General features: G+C 34.0%; 1 protein-coding gene across 1 annotated transcript; it reads left to right on the top strand.

The window, feature by feature from the left end:
- Positions 1-1,006: 1,006 nt before the first annotated feature.
- LOC113416897 (uncharacterized) lies at positions 1,007-20,224 on the top strand. The gene is made up of 10 exons (XM_087966349.1): positions 1,007-1,150; positions 2,092-3,326; positions 4,726-4,853; positions 6,075-6,163; positions 6,487-6,563; positions 7,578-7,721; positions 12,672-14,332; positions 17,063-17,148; positions 17,613-17,655; positions 17,916-20,224. The coding sequence occupies exons 2-10, from the start codon at positions 2,092-2,094 to the stop codon at positions 18,002-18,004; spliced, it is 3,552 nt and encodes a 1,183-aa protein (XP_087822475.1). The 5' UTR covers positions 1,007-1,150; the 3' UTR covers positions 18,005-20,224.
- The last annotated feature ends 590 nt before the right edge of the window (positions 20,225-20,814 follow it).

The raw sequence follows: 20,814 nt of genomic DNA, 5'->3' as shown, positions 1-20,814 counted from the left end.
ATTATAATTATTATCTATCTATCTCTACACACACACACACACACACACACACACACACAGAGTATACCAATAGAATTGCATATCTCTTTCAACAGAAAAGATTTGAATACTCCAGAAGTAATTTATTTGACATAACGGCAAGGTTTTTTATTTTAGGGAAGCTGCCTTACCACAGTAATTAATTTAAGCAATGGAGTACTCTGGAATATGCAAATTTGAATGTATACCTAATAAATTAAAACACAGCTAATTTTCCAAGCTCAAGGCAGCTTTCAATTATGCCTATTGTGGAAATGAAAAAATGGAAAAAGAATTTCTACTTGTTGCATATGGAAGGAACTGTAGGCAAAAGGGCTGTAATAGAAATAACTGCACTTTTAGGAATACAGTAAAAATAAAATGTGTAAAATAAACGAATTCATGTGGGACAGTGAAAACCCCACGCACTATAGCGCACCTTGTTACGATTACGTTCAATTAAATTGTATAGTATTTACTTCTATGTAACTTCTATGTACGGTATGTGGAAACTTCTAAAATGAGTTCGGAAGCTGCCCGGGAATTAAACCGTTTGTAATCGGGCTAATACATCTGAGCTGCAAAAATCAGGACAAAAAGATACAGGTTTTGTATCTCGTTGCTGCCAATCATCCGAATATTTGTGATAAATTGTAGGTAACACTAGGTGGTATGGTAACACACGCAAAGGATTTTCCGGGGACGGGTTTATATACTGCGTCCTGGATAGCAATCAGAGATTTATTTTAAAGATCTTTCGAACTTGCGATCGTTATGCCTGTTACGCCAAGGTCGATAAAATTCAGAATTTCTCCTTTTTATTGTTGCACTTACATTCTAATAAATTTGCCCCGCAACTATCTAACATTTTCGTGCTTCGCTCTCCAGCAGGTTCCGCTCTTTGCTTTTCTTCTATGATGTCATATTAACGCTCTAGGAATGTCGGGAAATGTATTTTGTAGGCCGTGAGAACTACCAAAACGCATGCGCGGAAGCTAAGGAAGCCACCATTTTGGAAGGAGGCGATTTGAGGTTGTTTTGGGTTTGGGGTTTGCTTTGGCGGGGGTGCGTAGTATCCGTCCCCGCTTGACCTCCGGAATGTTTGGCGAGCGAGTAGCCGATTTGATTTGAGGTTAGTCTGCCGATGCGGATAAGAAAGTTTCTTTGGGAAGAGCGATGCTGAGGCAAGGGACCGCGAGGAAGCCTCTGAATTGCACAACCTGAGGGAGGAAGAACTGGGCTGGTGGGCAGATGCTTGTTTTCTGTGTGACGCGTGTTGACGGAGTGGATATACTCGCCCGCCTTAGCTAGTCTGGCCCTCTTGGACTACAGCTCCCATTGCTCTTAGCTGTAAGGGCAGTCGCTTTGCCGCGGGGGATGGGACTTGTAGTCCAGAACCTAGGAGTGAGAGAAAGTGTAGGCAAGCCCTTCACTGGGGCCCTGCTTTTTGTATCTGAGTTGTCACTCGTCGCATGAGGAGGTGTAGGATTGACATGCCCGCCCAGTGATGTCGGGGCACCAGATGCATAAAAACAAGGGGAAGCATAGATGGCCTGGCCACAGCTGTCATGCGGGCAGATCATTTGGAAGGGGGCTGCCCTCCCAAAATCCGGATCATGAGTCTTAGGTAACACATGGGACCTTTAAGAAAAGGGCAAGGTCCCATGTGTTACCTAAGACTCATGATCTGTGTGTTTTTAAAACAAGCTCTAGCCGTTTTGTTGTTGTTTGGCCTCAATTTCTTCACAACTTCCCCCCCCCCCCCAAAGCAATTGAAAGTTAACATAGATAGCAAATGTGTGATAGTGTATACTGTCATTGAAATATAAAAAAGACACCTTGATGCCAAAGCACTTTGTAAACTGAAGATAGGCCCCTTTTCACAACCTCTTACTAATTTTACAATAACATTTTATTATTTAGAAAGTATATTTACATAGAAGAAAAATAGGTCGGCTACAATGGGTGTTTCCTCAGTTCAGCATGTTTAGCTTCAATCATTGCATGAGTGATGTGATCAAAACATGAAAAATATTTGATATAATGCTTTAAATATTTGTTATTGTTTTTAAGATGCCTCATGCTGCGTGTAAGTCAAGATATTTTGAAAATCAGGATGTCTCAGTAGTTGAGCCCTCTTCTAAAAGGATGAAATCTACAGAAGAGCCTTATGGTAAATCCTATGATGAATTACAAAGACTTCATGAGGAAATACATATAAAAAAAACTCATTCTGGCTTTATTCCATTGTCGCTATCTGATGAGGAGAAAAGAGAGAGAGAAAGAAATGCAGAAGTATTAAATTCATTTAACCAAGAACCTCCTGGTCAAAAGAATAAAGGGGAAATGGAACTGTACAGCACAAGCAAAGCATTTATTGGGCCCATTTATAAAAGGGAAAGTAATTGTGAACATAAACAAAAGCAAAAGTATATTGATAACAACTGCCCAAAGAGATCAAATACTATTAATGGTAAAAAGTCTCAGAAAGAAATAGTGCAAGCTATCTCCAGTGATACGCCAAAAATAGAAGATGAATTGTCACAGTTCTACAGGGAAATTGATCAGCTTGAAAGTAATGAAAGTTGTCCAGATACTCATTTACAGGAGACAGAAGCAAATTCACCTTATCCGCCTCTGAACTGTAGTAAATCAAATCAAGTAATGTATGTAAAATCTCAAGAATGGTCTCATGAGAGCAATGAGGAACAATATTTTTATAATGAATCAAATACTTATAGAACTGGCAAAGACATTTGTAATGACCCAAATGGTCACAGAACTGGCATGGAACAACGTGAACATAGAAGAGATGCATGGGAAATCGAACAACCATGTAATAAACAAGATTTTAGATTCTGGAATGATTTTGTACCTCAGTTTAGGCATAGTGGCCCACAGACCCATCCATTTGTAATACCTTACAACCCACCACATCCATTTACTGCTCACTTCAATTTTCAGAACTCTAATTCCTTATCACTTTGTTCAGATGGCTTCAATTCTTCAAATACAGAATTTAAAAAAAATAACATGAACAGTTCAGAATGTGATCAAAGTAATCCATACAGTAATCACTTGAATATTCCTAGCATGAATATAATCAGAAATGAATGTAGTGTACCCAATGGATATATGTTTAGTGGTTTCGGTGAAACCCAAGCAAATTGGAAAAACAGTAAAGCTCACAATTTTGAGGAGTCAAATAATGTTCCCCAGCAGCATCCTCAGGACAAATCATATGAGTTTAAAAAGCGACTTTTAATATTAAGAGGACTTCCAGGCTCTGGAAAGACAACCTTATCTCAGTAAGTGAATCATGACTTTATTTTAAGAATAAAATAGAAGTAATTTATTTCATAGACTTCCTCTTTTATACTGCTGCTTCCTCTTAATCTTTCCCCCCTCTATTTCTTATTCCCTCTATCTCCAAATCGAAATCAGGACTTTTTCAGTGGTTGGCCAATGATCTTAAATTATTCATCAAAATGTACTCTTTAACTTATTGTTTAAGCTCAAATATCAACCCAAGTATTAACATTTTAGAAACAAAAACACCTTGTTTTAACTATTTGAAGATTGTGAACTAGACAATTTCAGATCAACTAGTTCTTCTGTATTTCTTTTTCTTTTTTGTTTAAAATGGAAAAAGTATATGAACAAATAGATGTGAAAAAATGTAAAAGATAAAGACTCTAGTTGCCCTTCAACAAAGCAAAATTTAAAGCTGTTGAAATTATACAAGGTTTTCAGATAACTGGGGTTAGTATTAGGCTTATATAACTTTTAACTTCTAGCTAAGAAAATGGGCCTTTGGACAAACAGTGACTGGATTCCACAAAAGGCCTTTCTGAATCTTACATGTAGATCATGTTTTCTTATTACTAGACTATATTTTAATTATTATTTCTTTCATTAATTAGAATATTCTGTAAAATTTAGGAAATAATTTGAATTAAGATAGTATAAATATGTTTTAATGTAATTAGCATACATTCTTTTAATGGTATGTTTTGGCAAGTAGGTCAAAGCGTTTTGTTGAAATATAGGTAACTGAGCTAGAACAAGTGGGATAGTTTCTAAAAGTGTTTTAGAAAGACCATTTTTGAGGACTTCTTAGAAATGTTTGTATTAATAATTTTTAGCTTAGTCTGCATGAGATATGTATTTACCTGAATTTAAACTATTAATGTACTTTGGCTATTTATTGGTTATCTTTATGCAGCCTAAATTTTTTAAAAAATATTGATGGATGGATAAAAGGATCCTTCTGAATAATGATGATTGGTAGATTTTAAAGTAATTTTGCTGATTTTTCTTAAAATCAATATAAATGATACCTTTTGGTTTAACAACAGAAAATAATTATTAGTATTCTTTGGGATAGTTTCTTTCCACATGAAATTGGAAGATAGATAAGACAGCATAAATATATAATCAAGTAATTAAGTTATCTGATATGGAATTGAATTAAATTCTTTCTAAAAATATCATTTATGAATGCATTATTCTTCAGGGAAAAATAGGTAGTAAAAAATTAGATTTGGGAACTGTCGTAGTCCTAAGATGTCTGTCAAAAATGTATTGGAAATGTTTTAGTATCTGTTTTTTTTTTTTTTGGCATAAAATTTCAGTATAAGATTTTCTGTTTTTCCAAACCATCATTTGGCTGTGTGATAATAGACTTCCTTTTTATTCCTTTGACAGTATTCTCCATGGTCAGAGTTATAATGGCATTGTATTCAGTACTGATGATTACTTCCATCAGATCAATGGATGTTGGAGCTATAATGTTTCTCAGCTTGGTACTGCTCATGAGTGGAATCAAAATCGAGGTGTGAAAATATGTTAATGTAGAAACATTTACAATGAAATATGCACTTAAATTGGTATTATAAATCTCCGAGAGTTTGTTACAGATTCATTGGTATGTGCAATAATATCCCCATAAACAGTAAGAAATTTGAATTTTTAGCATGGTTCCTTACTATTTTTCTCTTTTATGGGAAGTATTGGTAAATGGAACCTGTCTTGGGCCTATCTTTTCTATAAGTACAGACAAATCTAAAATGTTACGGGTAAAGGCAAACCAAGTTAAGCTTACTACTTTTTCCCTGAAGATTATACTTTTCAACACGATCTATAATTTTCTATATGAATAATCACTTGACCATTCATATATAAATGCAGATTTGGGGCATCTTTGGATATTAATGGGAAGGGTGAGGCAATGTAGACGATAACTATACAGAAGATATAACGGCTATCAAAACAGAATAGAATAGAATAGAAAATAGAATGGAATGGAATAGAATAGAATAGAATAGAATAGAATAGAATACCTTTATTGTCATTGCATTCCATTAATACAATGAAATTTGAAAGCTACTCCAGCACAGTGCCCCAAACACCACATCACAATCACACTACAGAGTATTTAAAAATTAAAATAATTATAATAATAATAGGACTAAATCACAAATGCACTGTTTGATTCAAGATAATTACTGCCTTGGAAAAGAAACTGTTTCTCAATCTATTAGTCCTCATTTTAAGACGCCTATAACGCCTCCCTGATGGTAACAGTTCGAAATATAATGTCCAGGATGAGAACGGTCTGTGAAGATTTTTAGTGCTCTAGACAGGAGTCTGGTCTCCGCAATCTCTTCAAAAGAGGAGAGCAACCAATGATTTTTTGTGCTGTGTTTATAACTCTCTGGAGCATCTTTTTATCCACTACAGAGCATCCAGCATACCACACCGTTACACAGTATGCCAAAATGCTCTCAATGGATGTTAGATCTTATTAAATTAGAAAATGTTTATATTAATTAATTAATTAATTAATTAATTATAGTCTTCAGAATTTAAGAAGAGCTAAATCAAGTCAGTGACTAGTCTAGTCTCTCATTCTGTGCCAGTGCATAATCAACCGGACATATTCAAACAAGAATAGGGAGATGATAGGTCTCTTCAACTTTTATTCTCTCAGGAGGTTTTCAAAAGATTAACTATTTTAGCTGCCATTTATCTAATTGAATTGTTATGTATTGCAGCAAAAGAAGCAATGGATCTAGGAAGATCCCCAATTATTATAGACAACACAAATACACAAGCTTGGGAAATGAAGCCTTATGTGAAAGCGGTAAATAAAGCAGCCACTTTTCTGTCTTAATATATAAATCTAATTTCTGTAAATGTATTGATCATTTTGTCATACATTTCATCATGTATTAACTATGTCTTATTAACTATATAAATCTCATAAAACAAAACTTTTACTGGAATAAAAATTATGTTAAATGTGCTGAAATTGAAGTACAATCTTATACATGCCTTCTTAAAATAAATCCTATTATATATAATAGGACTTATTTCCAATTTGGTATATACGTGCAGGATTGCAGACAAGATCAGAAAAAGTATTATTTGATGTTCCTTTTATAACTGTATTTCTTGTTTGCTTAGGCTCTAGAAAAAGGCTACCAGGTGGAATTTCATGAACCAGACACATGGTGGAAATTTAATCCTGAAGAACTAGAAAAGTAAGACTTAAATTATACTTCACTCATTTGAAAAAAAAATGTATGAAACTTCCCTTTAATACTTCACTCATTTCCATTATTGTCCTTACATATGCAACTTGAAACTTTTGAAATTTTTTGTATAAACTTGAAATTATCTTTGTCCCTGCTCCAAGGCTAATTTCTAGGCTTTGTGAAATAGAACCACATGGTGTGCTTTCCCTTGGATATTTTATTTTTAATTATGCTGATGCTTGTAATTAGTAAGATGGATGAGTTCAGTTACAGTGACAATGGTAGCAATGGATGCATTTTTGGAAGTTAGGATCACGGTAGAGAAAATTTGTTTATATGATTTCTAAGAGTCAACACCAACTTCTTGGTGTACAGTCATATAACTACAGTTCCCTTTTACGCTCGTAGAGTTTCATTCACAATCTCTTGCTATTCAGTTGTCCTGATCCACAAATTTCCTACGATTTGCAGGCTACATATAAGTCCTATCTGTGACCTGCCCCAGAGGTCCATTCAAGTACTATAAATCCAATATATCAGTTGTACCTTGTGCCAGGATACTTGGCAGCAGTTAAAGGAAATGAAGAAATATATCAGTGTAAAAATAAATAAGTAAATATGCCAAACTGTTCAAGAAACTATGTAGCAGCAGCTTCCAACAAAAAATACTAAGTTTATGCCTCTCTTGATCTCTTCATTTTGTCTACTTAAAAAAAATCCTTGTTGGTACCTGCCTATTTGTTTTTAGGATACTTACAAATATGCAGAAATTGTGAGATTTTAATACATTTGTTTTAAATGAGAAACATCCACAATTAAACTATATATTTAAGACAGATAAAATGCTGCTACTTTTCTTGAACGTCTTTTACGCTCAAAATCACTGATCAATTGCTATTTTTCTACTTAAATATGTATTAGTCCTTGCAATTTTTTTTTGAAGAACATAAACTGAAGGCATTCTAGGTGGTATTCCAAGATGATCAGATTTTTATTTGTTTAAATTATTTTCTTTTATAGGAGGAATAAACATGGGGTCAGTCGTGAGAAGATTGTACAAATGCTGGAAAGATATGAATATCAAATCTCGATACCCATTGTCATGAATTCAGTGCTTCCTTTTCATAAAACTTCACAAAGACCATATTTACAAAGAAGACAGAGGTGGGGAGACTGTTCAGTCTCTTGGAATACTTTTAATACTTTTAAGCGAGGATGCATTTAAGGTCAATTTTCTTTATCAGTAATAACTTGCCATTTATACACAATTAGTAGAGTTAAATCTATTGAAAAGACTTAATTCCTTGTTGATCTGTTTTAAATATTCTGTTAATTTCTTTTGTGACTAAAATAGATTTAATGCAGATTAAATACCTTGGAATTATTTATAAAAATGTAAATGTTTAATATTAAAATGTAAAATACTTTCACATTTTATATTTGTACTAATCTTTATTTTATTGAAACTTGTGATAATTACTGATTTTTAGTGCAACTTTTTACTTATACCGCAAACTGCTGAGCAGTTTCTTTTTCTCAATAGAATACATGGATTTTTAATAAATAACAATAGGGTAACTTTTAATATCGGAATTACATTTGAACAATTCTTTTTTCTACTTTTAGTAGCATTTCAAATTCTGCATATTTATTGATAACAGTTATGTTATTATGAAGCTTATCAATCAAACATTGACATTCAGCTGAAGTTCTTATGTTTCCATTTTCTGATCTGTACAGAATTCTATCTGTGCAAGTTGTAAGTTGAAAAAATGGTAGCAAAATTCTGCAGTTAAAATCTGTGACTTTGAATATCAGCATGCAGCATGTGATTTGTATTCTTACAAATCAGTTCTCAAGAACTTTTTTTATCAAATCCTAAATCCACATTACTATGGTATGTTAAATGTTGTGCCTTTTGATATGGGTACTTAAATTTTCCTACAAAAGAATTAATGCATTCAAATATGTTGAAAAAGTGAAATGGACATTAGTTATACCATATTACATTTGTTTAGGATATGATATATACAATATCCACTTCATGATATTTTTGTGGCTGAATTCACAAAAAGTTTTTGTGCTAATGCCATGTAATAAATTGAATACCTCTTTTCTTTTTGCATGGTTTTGTACTACTGCTTCAGAAATCCAGTCTCAGTTGAATTGAGTATTTCACCAAGCTCCATTTCTGCATGAAACCTTTGGAAGTTAAAGAGTAGCATGTCCTGTAGAAAAAGTTCCTACAAGTTATTAAGAACTATTGGTAAAAATAATTTGGCTTTCATGACTAGATTTAAAAAAAAAAAGAACTTATGCAGGGCCTAATACCTATGCTCAGTGATGACATCTGAAAAAGTAAAGACATTTATTAAAGCAGAAGCCTGAAATATAATTTAAACGTACTCCTCCATAATATTTCTAGATAATCAAATTATTAATGGAAATATTCACTTCATCACTCGTGCCTACTAGGCTGACATGTTTATGAATCTACTGACTCAACATTACAAAAAACTTTTACTTATATTGTATGATTTTGTATGAAACCTTCAGCCTTCACCAGGATATCCACATGATGGAATAATGGTTCCATTATACTTTGCTCTTTGACAGTGAATTCAAATGTAGGGTAAGTAGATCATTCTACACCTACAGAACTCTTACGATAACTTCACCTATGAGCTCAAACTTCCAAATGTTCATCAAGGACCATGTTGGCTGGGAAGGGAAATGAAATCAACGCATCTCTAGGGCACCCAGGTTGATGAAAGTTACCTCATAATGTGGATGGAATATTTACTAGTCAGAATACTGTAGTTAAGTGATTTTTTTTTTCAACAGTCATTCAAAAACCCCAAATTTCTTTAACTACATGGCAATGTTATCTACTGAAGTGCAGTTTTGATCAATTATTTTTCTCTACAACTCTACTTTTTCTACATTTTTATTTATCATAAGTTTCTACAAACATACAAACATGACTTTCTGTTTCATGTGTTTCTTTTTCTTTTAAAACATAAGCACATAGAGGATTGAAGAATCATGCAGATGAGACTCGAAGTCCAGATTGAATTCTGGATATTTATTAATTTTTGTGTGTCCTAATCTTTAATGTATTGAAAAATATGCATGTAATTACTACTAAATAGAAATAATTAAAATATATTTTGGATAATGTACTGCTTAATTTGTTTGCTCCATTGCCATTTCCTTTAAGTAGAAGAGGTTCTTGTAAAAATTAAGTTCAGTAACTTTAATATATTAAACTTTGCATTTAACAGTGTGTGCTTATAACTATTAATCAGTGCATCAGTATTTTGCAAGTTAATAGTACATATTTTGTCATTAGTAATATGAGAATATTGCCTTTGTTCATCTCAGCATAATTATGTAGCTGATCATGATATGCAGAAACCTAGGGAGATAATATTGAGGCAAAGATTTGGGAATGATTACCTAAACAAAAAGGACAAAGGCATTCCTTAAGGCTAAAAAGGAGATAACATTAAGAAGAAACTTGGCTCCTTCCTGACTGACTGGGGAGCAAGGGGAGGAGAAACTCTTATCAAACTTGCAAGATTCTATTGCTATATAGTCTATCTCCATAAATGCAACTCTAGTATTACTGTGTTTTCTGATCTGGTCTACCACAAAAGCCTCATATGATATGGAGGTGGCTTTTCCTTTCAGCAGTAGACGTTATTTGTCCCCAATTCTGTACTTATTCCTTATAGCAGACAACGAGCACCATTTTTTCTACTTTTGTATTAATCATCATCTTGTTGCCACAAAAGTGAAAGCAAGGCAAGTTTTCACCTTTATGTCAGTTTGAACAAATTGGATTGTTGTGTATATGTATATATGTGTGTGTATACGTATGTACATATGGTAGTAAATAAAACAAACAAGTGATTGTAGATAATAAATAATTTATATAACAGTGATTAATATGTTCCCTATCAGGTAAGTATGATTTTTATTAACAGTGATTAATAATGCAGTCCTATACATGTTCATTCAGAACTAAATCCCATGGTAGTCATTAAGAGGAGGTTAATTTCTCTATAAATTACAATATAAATATTAGGTCTTAATATTGCCAATACCCACTATGTGTGATACAATGTTTTGGATTTTGAACAGAGAGAAAATGCAATTAACATATGTGGCAGAATAAAGTGCTAAGAACCACCCCTCTTCCTGCTACTAGGAAGATCATAAATAGAAAATGCTAGTTTTGAATTACTCCCTACACACAAATGCTAGATAAGGAAAAACAGTTCTAAATTTATTTTCAACCCATGCCCCACTGGGTCATCATTTCAGAGATACTTGCTTGCCTAAAGAGAAACGGAATGACCAAGGGAGGGAAAAATGTAGTGGGATCAGGAGTGACTTCCTGATGGCTTCCCCATTGAGTTTCGTTGAGGGAATCTGGCAGGAAGCATCAGAGATCTTTCCTTCCCTATCCTACCCTACCCAACAAGCAGGTAAGTGGCTGTAGTTTGGTGGGGGAGTGGGTGATTACAAGACAGAATGTTGAAAACAAGAGATCGTGTAACCACAGCGGCAGCCCAGCAGTGCAACAGCAACCAGTAGCACTAAGCAGCTACAACTTTTTAAAATTTCATTCCCTCAGCAGTCTTGGGTCCCAGATTTTGAACACAATCTGTAAATTAGTCCATTTGAAGTCTCTTGGTTCAAAAATTGTTGCACTATGATACACTGTTTCATCTAGTTTAAAGTCATGATAGACAATTTTAGTAATACATAAATTTTACCCTCTTCTGTTGTAAGTTTGGATCTCCTTGGTATATATTTTCATAAGACTGCAAATAGACTTGTGGGTTCTATTCATATGAAGGAGTGAACAGTTGATTAGAATCTTGATTTTGCTTTTCCCCAGAGAGACTGACTACACAGAGACAGAGACAGCCATAAATACTGTGTGTCTCATAGTTTAGTATATACTGTAGCTTTTAACAGTGCACAAGAATTTCTTACTGTGACAAATTTGCAATAAAAAATCTGACACAAAAAATCAAGTAGAGAAGGGAAATTGGGAATAAATACAGAATTTATATTTAATTGACTGAAGAAAAGAAGAACCATGCTAGATGAGACCTAATGCCAATCTGTCAACATTTCTGTTCCATAGTGTCCATGCATAAGTAGTTCAGTTACGGAATTCTTTATGAATGGATGCATAAATTAGCAAGTTGATGTCAGCTAACATATTTTATGTGCTTTGTCCTTCATTTAGGAATTATCCATAAACAATTTGAGAATAAGATGAGGTGAGGTCAAATAATATTAATAAAAATATTGTGCTAGAGGATGAAAATTATGACCACTCTTTCAGTTTTAAACCAACATCCTCCTAGTTATTATGTATCTTTTCAGGGCAAAATGTCATTTCAAAATGGCACACGAGTAAAATTATGGAATGAAATAAACAATGTAAATTAAGTTTTTTTTTTTCTCCAGACAGAAATATACTTTGATGTAAATGATATTCTATGGATTTTAGTAGAACTTAAATATATGGATGAGTTTCATATTTCAGTTGAAAGCAGATTGAAGCAGTTTGGACTTTGATACCTATTTTAAAAATACCATCTTACACATAACATACTACAGGCATCTTGTAAGAGTTCCATAATGAAACTATAATCAGAGGATTTTTTCTTATGTCTTCTGTAACTAACTAGAAAAAAGTCATGAATTCTATATTACAACTTGAATACATCTTTTGTACTACTATTTTCTGGTTACAAATGCCTTCTCATGTAAGTGTGCGTGTGTGTGTGTGTATGTGTGTTTATGTGTAATGTTTCATGCTGGTGAACATATCATGCCAACACAACACCCTGGTCTATTTTTAAGTTTGATTATCAGTACATTCTGCTCTTATTATCTAAGATTTAAGTACAAAATATTTTCTGTGGAAATTTTGAACATTTAGAAAAATGTTATGAAGCTGTTGATGTGATGAAAGTTGGATCACTCCATAACTTTCTTGAGATGCTCCATGTGTTAGTCATTATGTGCATGTCTGCACTAAGAGCATTCTGAATAATTTGTTCATATTTAGTTCTTTATTCTATTTAGGGAACTGGTTGTAAAGAGGAAACACAGATTACACAAGATAAAACAAAAAAAGAAACAAAAGAAGAACAGAAAAATAAAAAATGCTGTTATTACATCAGTGGACATAAAATCAGATGGACACTTAATTCCAAATGATGGGGATTTATCACAAAGTGAGCAAGAAAATTCAGAAGACAATGGACAATCAGAATTAGTGATTGGCTATCCAGATGAAGCTAAAATTGATAGTGAGAATGGCTCAACGAAGTATAATCATGTACAGCTTTCTGAATTGCAAAAAAAGGAATTCCTTGATTCTGTTGTGGTAAATTCAGCGTCTTTAAAGAAGTCACTAAAAGCAGATATTACTGAAGATGTGTCACTGTCAATTACTCTAAATGAAAATATAGCTGGCCAATTATCCAACTGTCATTTATCGAATGGGATCAAAAGCATATCGCTTGCAGAAAGTGACAGTAACACTTTAGATTATTATCAAAATTCATTTCAACAATCAGATCAAAATGATGCAAGAAAAAATACTGTATTGACTGATAAAGAAAACAAAAATACATCTGCTGAAAACTTGGTCCAAAGAAACCAAATGTTAAGCAATGAAGAGGAAACTCTCCCACATCCACATGGAACTTCAGAAAGTAATGAAATGAATTCCTGGGCTTTCTTTTCCTTTGATTTGGTTGATGAACAATTTCAGATCAAGACAGAGAAAAATGAATCGTGTTTGACTTGGCCTGAGGATCTATCTAAAATCATGTTTGAGCAAAGACCAAAAAAGGTCAAAAGGCCTAAGAAGATGCTTTCAGATGCAACAACAGAAATAACTGATTATAATTCTAGTAAAGAATTGGTGAAAGAAAACAGTGTAAGACTCCTGCCTGAAAATAGTGATACAACAAATAGCCCTTTGTCATTGCTGATGGAAAATAAGATACGTGATAATGCTAGTGAATTTGTCAGAGAAAGTGGAAAGAAAGCCAGTTTCACAACTAATGGGCGTATATTAGCTTTATCAAAGAAAAAAGAGAAACATAAAAGGATCTTCAAATTGGCCCCAAACTTTGATTTACCATGGCATATTCCTCCTAAAAATAATCAGAAAGTGCTAAACAATATAGATACAGAGAAAGAAGACATTTCAAATGAAGAAATTATAGAAAAGAACAAACAATGCTGTGAACTTCAAGCATCCAATTACAATGCAGTAGTTGAATTTTCTGATTTTGATGTGGAACTTCCCTTACAGAATGGTTCCAAACAACTTGCAGAGGAATCTGTGACTATTCCAACAAAAGAATCTGATACTCCAATTCATGAACATACTTTTGTTTCCTGTAAAGCTCCCTCACCAAGTGAACAAGAATTGTTTGAATGTGATGAAACAATAGAAATTAAAGAAAAGAAAAAGATACCTCCAGATACTTCAACTACTCAGCCAGATATTTTGCATTCAATTAAACTAGTTACTGAATGCCTTACAAACACTATGGCTGAACCTTTTGAAGATATGGAAGTGATTAATGAACGTGAACAAAAAGTACATTCTCAGATCAAAGATGTTCAAGATTCCCCATATACAAAATCCAGTAATTGGGAGCTTCCTTTATCACTAAGATTTGTACTTCAACTCGTAGAACTTTTTGGTTCTCCAGGAGTTCCATTAGGTAATTATTAGCTAAAATAAAGTTGAGAAAAGTGTAGAATTTCATATAGTTGAATTTTAAAAAATTATTTAGCAATTTAAACTTTAGCATGCAATTTAGTATTCATTGCCTTTTTATACAGAAGTTAATTTTATTGCTTGCTTTGGGGGTAAAAATGCCAGGTTCAAAAAACTGAAAATTCCATTTTGATGTTAATGATTAGTATATATCCTCATGAAGAATAACCTCATAAAAATCATGTGATTAATTTTAGATTTCAAGCTTGCCAATTTTCAATTTAAATTATTTTCTGTGTATGTAATTATTTTGCATGTTTCTTATCATGTCCAGTAAATGGGCACATCAGTTCCACATTTGCTGAAGCAATGCCATAGTTCTTTGTTTTCAAACATTTAGTTCAAGTGAGAATCTTGATATTTTAAAAATATTCCAGCCCTCGATGCCTTTTCTCTTTGAAAATGTTCTATAGATATGGCAGAACTATTCAAACTATGTTAGAAGTGTTTTGCTTATAGGAACAACGTCAACATTTTCACAATTTTGTTGATATTCCTTATTCTAGTCACAGTATTATTCAAATTGTCACCACAGTGACAACGAATTAATTTTGTCAGTTAGCAATGCTAGAACTTTTAAATGAGACTCTAGATTTTTTTCCATGTAGCTTTACAAAGAATACCACATAACACCTCTAGCTTATTAATCTTTTTATAATAACATGTAAACATATGGCCCATCTCATATCATGTTGCTACAACATATACACTGTGAAAATTAAGACATTGTGTTGAATGAATCTTTGGCTTCTACTTTAAAATTCAATTTACTACAGCTGGATCAACTGCTCCTTGGCTGAGAGTGAAAACAACTACCTAGTGCTACCCCCGAGATGCCATCTTGCAGTTGCCTAACTCAACTTTCTTAATCCAGTGAGCAGCAACATTCAAAGTCACAGCTGAGTTCTAGTCTAGCTGCCATCCATTCCCTCTGACAATAATCCCCATTTTATCTTAAAAAACAGTTCCCAATAGTATTGATCATTTCATCCAAAGTGGAATGGCAATAGAAGAAACTGGTCTATAAAAGCAACTGAGCCAAAACCATGATCACCATTAATGCAACACTATTCTTGCTATTGAGGTGAATTGCAGTTGATTGCTCTTTCCAATCCTTTACTTTACATAAAAGGGCTCATAGAGCCTTAAAAACTAATTATCTCTGTCCAAAGGAAACTGCCAGAAGAACTCCAACTGTTTGTTTTAGAATGGAATATGCTGCCAAATTCCAAATGGTTCTGGTGGCTTCCAAAAAAATCTAAACATAAAAAAAATCTCACACACAGTTGGCTGGCTACTATTCCCATGAAGGAAAGCCCCATGAAGAATGCATCTTTTTTCACACTCTCCTTGCTTGAATCTATCAATAACTGCTTGTTAAATTTATATCTACCTTACTGATCCAAGTTGTCTTTCCCATATCCATTTAGATATTATGGTTCATAATTTTTCTGATTTTTTTCTTTAATTACACCTTCTCCTTACTGCACTATATCTGTTGCAGTAAATTTAGTATGTAATGATATGGTAAAGGACAAACCATAGTTCAAAGACTGGATTCAGACTGTTTTGAGTTGTTAAGTGAATCTGGCTTCCCCATTGACTTTGTTCATCAGGAGGTTGCAAAAGGTGGTCTCGAGACCTAGGGAAACTGCAACTGTCATAAATATGAACCAGTTGACAAGCATCTGAATTTTGATCACATGATCATGGGAAATGCTGCAAAGGTCATAACTATGAAAAACGGTCATAACATAAGTCACATTTTTCAGTGCCATTGTAACTTTGAACAGTCACTAAATGAACTCTTGTGAGTTGAGGACTATCTGTATTTCATATTTGACTGCTGCAATTATTGTATTTTTCACTCCATAACATGCACTTCCCTCCCCCCCAAAAAAGTGGGTGAAAAGGTCTGTGCATCTTATGGAGTGAGTATTGCGTCACAGACCATGAATTATATTACCTCAGGGATCCCCAACAGTGGACCGGTGCCGGTCCTTTGGTGAATAGCAGCCAGGCTGCAGTGGTGGGGTCCTTTTATGGTGCTGAACCCCATCTCATCTGTCTTTGTTATTGCCTGCCTCTTCTGTCTCTTTTCCGCAGTGCAGGAATCAGTGCAGAGCTGGCACATGAGAGGACACCTATCTCTGGTCCTCTCAGGCTCTGCCTCGTATTTTTTTTCTTGTTTTCCTCCTCTAAACTTAGGTGTGTCTTATGGTCCTGTGCATTTTATGGAGCAAAAAATATGGTATATTGTAACAAATGTTTTTTTTTTATCCTGGATTACATATCTTCCTTCATGCAGTTGTTCCAATACATCTAGTATATAAACTAATGACCAATTAAAAAATAAATCACTGCGTATTTCATTTTCATTGCTCCCAATATAATATCTCAAAAACTTTCTAGTTTTCATTTCATTCAGCACGAGATCCAATTTTAAGTTAATAAGCCTTAAGTAAAAAAGTGATATGTGCAAGTGTGAATCAAGCTTTAATAGCTCAGTTATCTTGTATATTCAACATATGCCATTAATTGTAGCATCATAATTAAATAACTAATGTGCTCTTAGGTTAGTACTACCTACAGTCAAATGATTGTCACACCTATTTTATGTAAACTTCAAACCTATGAGTAGATTAAAAACACTTTGTGTGATCTTGTTTTGTAGATAGTTTATTACCAGATGATTATGTAGTTCCTCTTGACTGGGCAATATCAAAGGAGATCTATCTACAGTGGAAGACATCTGTGGAGGTATGACCATTACTCCCCTGTATATTATGCAAAATAATTGATGGCTCTTAGTCATCTGTAAATTATACCTAGTAATTTATGCAATGATACACAGCAGTTATTAGACAATAGCAATAGCACTTAGACTTATATACCACTTCATAGTGCTTTACAGCCTTCTGTAAGTGGTTTACAGAGTCAGCATATTGCCCCTAACAATCTGTGTCCTCAGTTTACTAACTTCAGAATGATGGAAGGTTGAGTCAACCTTCAGCTGGACAGGATCGAAGGAATCAAACTCCTGGCAAAGTGAGCAAAGTTAGCCTGCAATACTGCATTCTAATCAGTGCGCCACCACAGCTCATGTCAAAATGGATGTGAAGTTCGAACAAGCATTGCTGTCAGGTGTTAAAGAACAGATTTTTTTTTCCTGTAGAAAAGAAATATAAGGTACATGTACCATTTCCCTTTATATTTTATTGCAGAAGAAACAGGAAAATAACCAATTGAAAGAGAATTCCTTGCTCGGTGAGTGACTTTTTAGTGACTTTTTAGCCTGATTTATAACCAGCAACCAGCAATTGGTCATAATACAACATTGTACTAAGGTTAAAGTGGCGATACTGCACCAATGTGTAGAGTCAGATAAGCAAGCAACCATAGATTCATACTGGGAACTGGGAACCCTGTCCTGCTCGTTCTGATGAAAGATTCTGACCAGTGCAGAAACAAAGAAACAAAGGCATGTAAAATCCTTACGCTGTTTTATACTGTCTCTTTATCTGTAGTTGCTGCAGCTGCTCTCCAGGATTCAAATAAGGATGGTCAAGAAAGAAAATCTTCAGAAATGCCTTTGGAAGAACCATCATTGCTCTGAAAAATTGTTTCAAGCTATATAATCCAAGCAATAATGCTAGCTACTCTGAGATTTTTATTTAAAAACAACCAACCTTTTTTTTTTTTTTTGCAGAAAGGTAATTTCTTTCTATGATTTGATTCTGTTACCTCAAAGCTTTGACCTGTTCTGAATATGAAATTCATAAACCGGACCCCCATCAAGTGAACATGGCTGCTTCTGGTTTTGCTAGTCTTGATTGTTGAGGTGAACTTTGCATTGTAGAAGAAATGATGGGATAAAGAAAAAAGAAAAGGAATGGAATGGTTTGTTTTAGAATATTACCAAGATTAAAAAGTAGCTTACAAAGAGAAGATCAATATTATTACTGAGGCAATAGCAGGCTCATATATTTTTTTAAACCATAATTGCTGAAGATGTGTATTATTTATATTGATTACCCATAGTTGAGTGTGAAAATCCTCTAGCATCCTACCACTCTGTTAAAGAGGACCATTGTATTACTTTAGTTTTTGATTCCTCCATCCTATTTGTTCTCTGTAGGCTATTTCCAACCAAACTGTGCCACAACTTCCTTTACCAACACCAGTGTGCAATCTTTTCCACGCCAAGGGCACTTTTAACTTATCAGTGGCATAACAGAGGCTGAATGTGAAAAATAGGTAGTATGAAAAAGAGTAGGTGAATCTGGGATTGAATCTAAATTGGATTAGTTTACATTTTATTGTAATTTAAATTAATTATATTCAGTTAATATTATTCCCAATGTATTTATTTTCCCTCTTCCATCCCATTTTAAAAATGCAGTTTTTTAAAACTACCTAAAACAAAATTTTAAATTGTCCAAAACTAGAGAGGTTTAAGCAGTCATACCACAAAGCTTCCAAGGACCATATGTGACGTGAGGACTGAAGTCCTGTACCTGTACAGCATAACAAAAGTGAAGTAATACTTAACTGTCTCCTGAATAAAAAGAACTGTTTCTACTATCTCCTTCAAATTTCTTTCTTCTGATTCTTGGTTTAACTCCTCATATTTATCCAAAATTTTGCTGAGATAATTGGTTATCTTTTTGATCCCAATATGTCCTACTTAGACAACTGCAACGGTAGTTAGTGTCCTTCAGGATCTTACACTGATGTCTTTCCTTACCTTCAAGTTCCTCCATGACCATCCTTTTTATCTCTTTACTCATACAGGTAGTCCTCACTTAATGACTGGTCACTTCATGACCATTCAAATTTATGATACACCTCCCCCCCCATCAAACGGTACTAACAACCAGTCATCCCCAGTCACATGGTTGTATTTTTGCATTTGGCCCACATTTATGGCATCCCATGGCCATGTGACCACAGTCTATGAAGTTTTTGCCAGAAACGGGTGTTTACTTGCAGTTTCTGACAAAAAACACTCATTGTTGACACCACAAAAAAATGTCATAAAATCGGATTGGTCATGTGCTGGCCTTTTTAACAATTGGCACAACTTACTAATTCTGAACTCCATTGAGTTGAGGATCATCTGTATCTGGTTGCATCCCTATCCACTATCCTCCAATGTTAGGACCGTAAGATCCTTCTTTTGTTTTTTGTTATGCTGTATGTTTGGAACTTCTTGGAATATTGCCATGATAATATCTATTTTATTTTCTATTTCAGAACCAATCTTTTAATTAAACCCTAAATTGTCATGCAATACTCTCTAAACCTCAGCTTGTGACAGTGAAACAACCACATTTTTGTTTCTCTCTGAAACCTGTTTTCTTTGTGTTGAATTTTAAATTAAGTTCTTGCATAACTTTAAAATGTCTTAACACTATTTAAATATTTTATGATCAGAGCATAACATTTGGCTATAAGTTAAGTTCTTCTGTGCAAAGCAGATGCAAGAAAGATAATTATACAGAGGGAAAGGTTATTTAACAAAAGTACTATTATAATGTGGAGATATGCATTAATTAGTTAAAAATAGCTAAATTTTTGTTTGCAACTAAAACATAAAATTATAAACCTTAATAAAATGTGATGTCAATTTTATTTTATTTTATTGCAATTGTTAATATATGAATTATAGTTTGGGTAGATAAGATAGTTGTAAGACTTTAATACCTAGGTTTGATCTTTCACTATTTTTTCATTATTATTATATTACAGAATGTGCTTGCTTTTTGGCTTTTCTTTGGGTGGACTCAAATTAACAACCATCTAGAATAAAAGTAAACCACAAGAATCAGAAAAAGTACAAAGCATCAAACTTTTTGAATCCCTATCTAAGTCATCTGCTGCTTTTGAATTTCATTTTCAAATAAAATTGTGAAGAGTGATTGTCATTGTTAAAAGGACAAAGTGAAATAATGTGGCTTCAATTATTTAAGTCATGTATGTATGATACCCCTCCCCCCCCAAAATTAAGGGATATATCATCATAGATTTGGAAAGGTCATGCCATCCTCCAGATGAGTCATACCTGGCCTAAGGTCTATCCAGCCTGTTCCTGAACATATCCAGTGTGAGGATTCCTCCCTATGAATTGCTGTGTAACTCTTCATATCATTAGAAAATTTCTGCTAACCTTTAACTGGAATCCATTTGCTGTTATAGTAAGACCATTATTTTATGTCCTGGAACAAGAAAACAAGCTATAATTGTCCTCTGTATCAGCGGTTGCCAACCGGTGGGCCGTGAGAAAATTTTGGTGGGCCACAGAGAAATCTCACCTCCAGAACACCCCCCCCCAAAGCAATTAATCCAGGCTGCGCAGAAACACAAGGCTGCTCAGCCCACATGGCCCGTGGGAACCCTCCCCGCCCACTCACTCCTTACCCGGCA

Source organism: Notechis scutatus, chromosome 5, assembly GCF_049901735.1.
Source record: "Notechis scutatus isolate UNSWTSFEM ecotype Mainland chromosome 5, rNotScu1.2, whole genome shotgun sequence".
NCBI lineage: Eukaryota > Metazoa > Chordata > Lepidosauria > Squamata > Elapidae > Notechis > Notechis scutatus.
The sequence above is the reverse complement of the archived record's forward strand: the minus strand, read 5'-3'. Positions and strand labels throughout refer to the sequence as shown.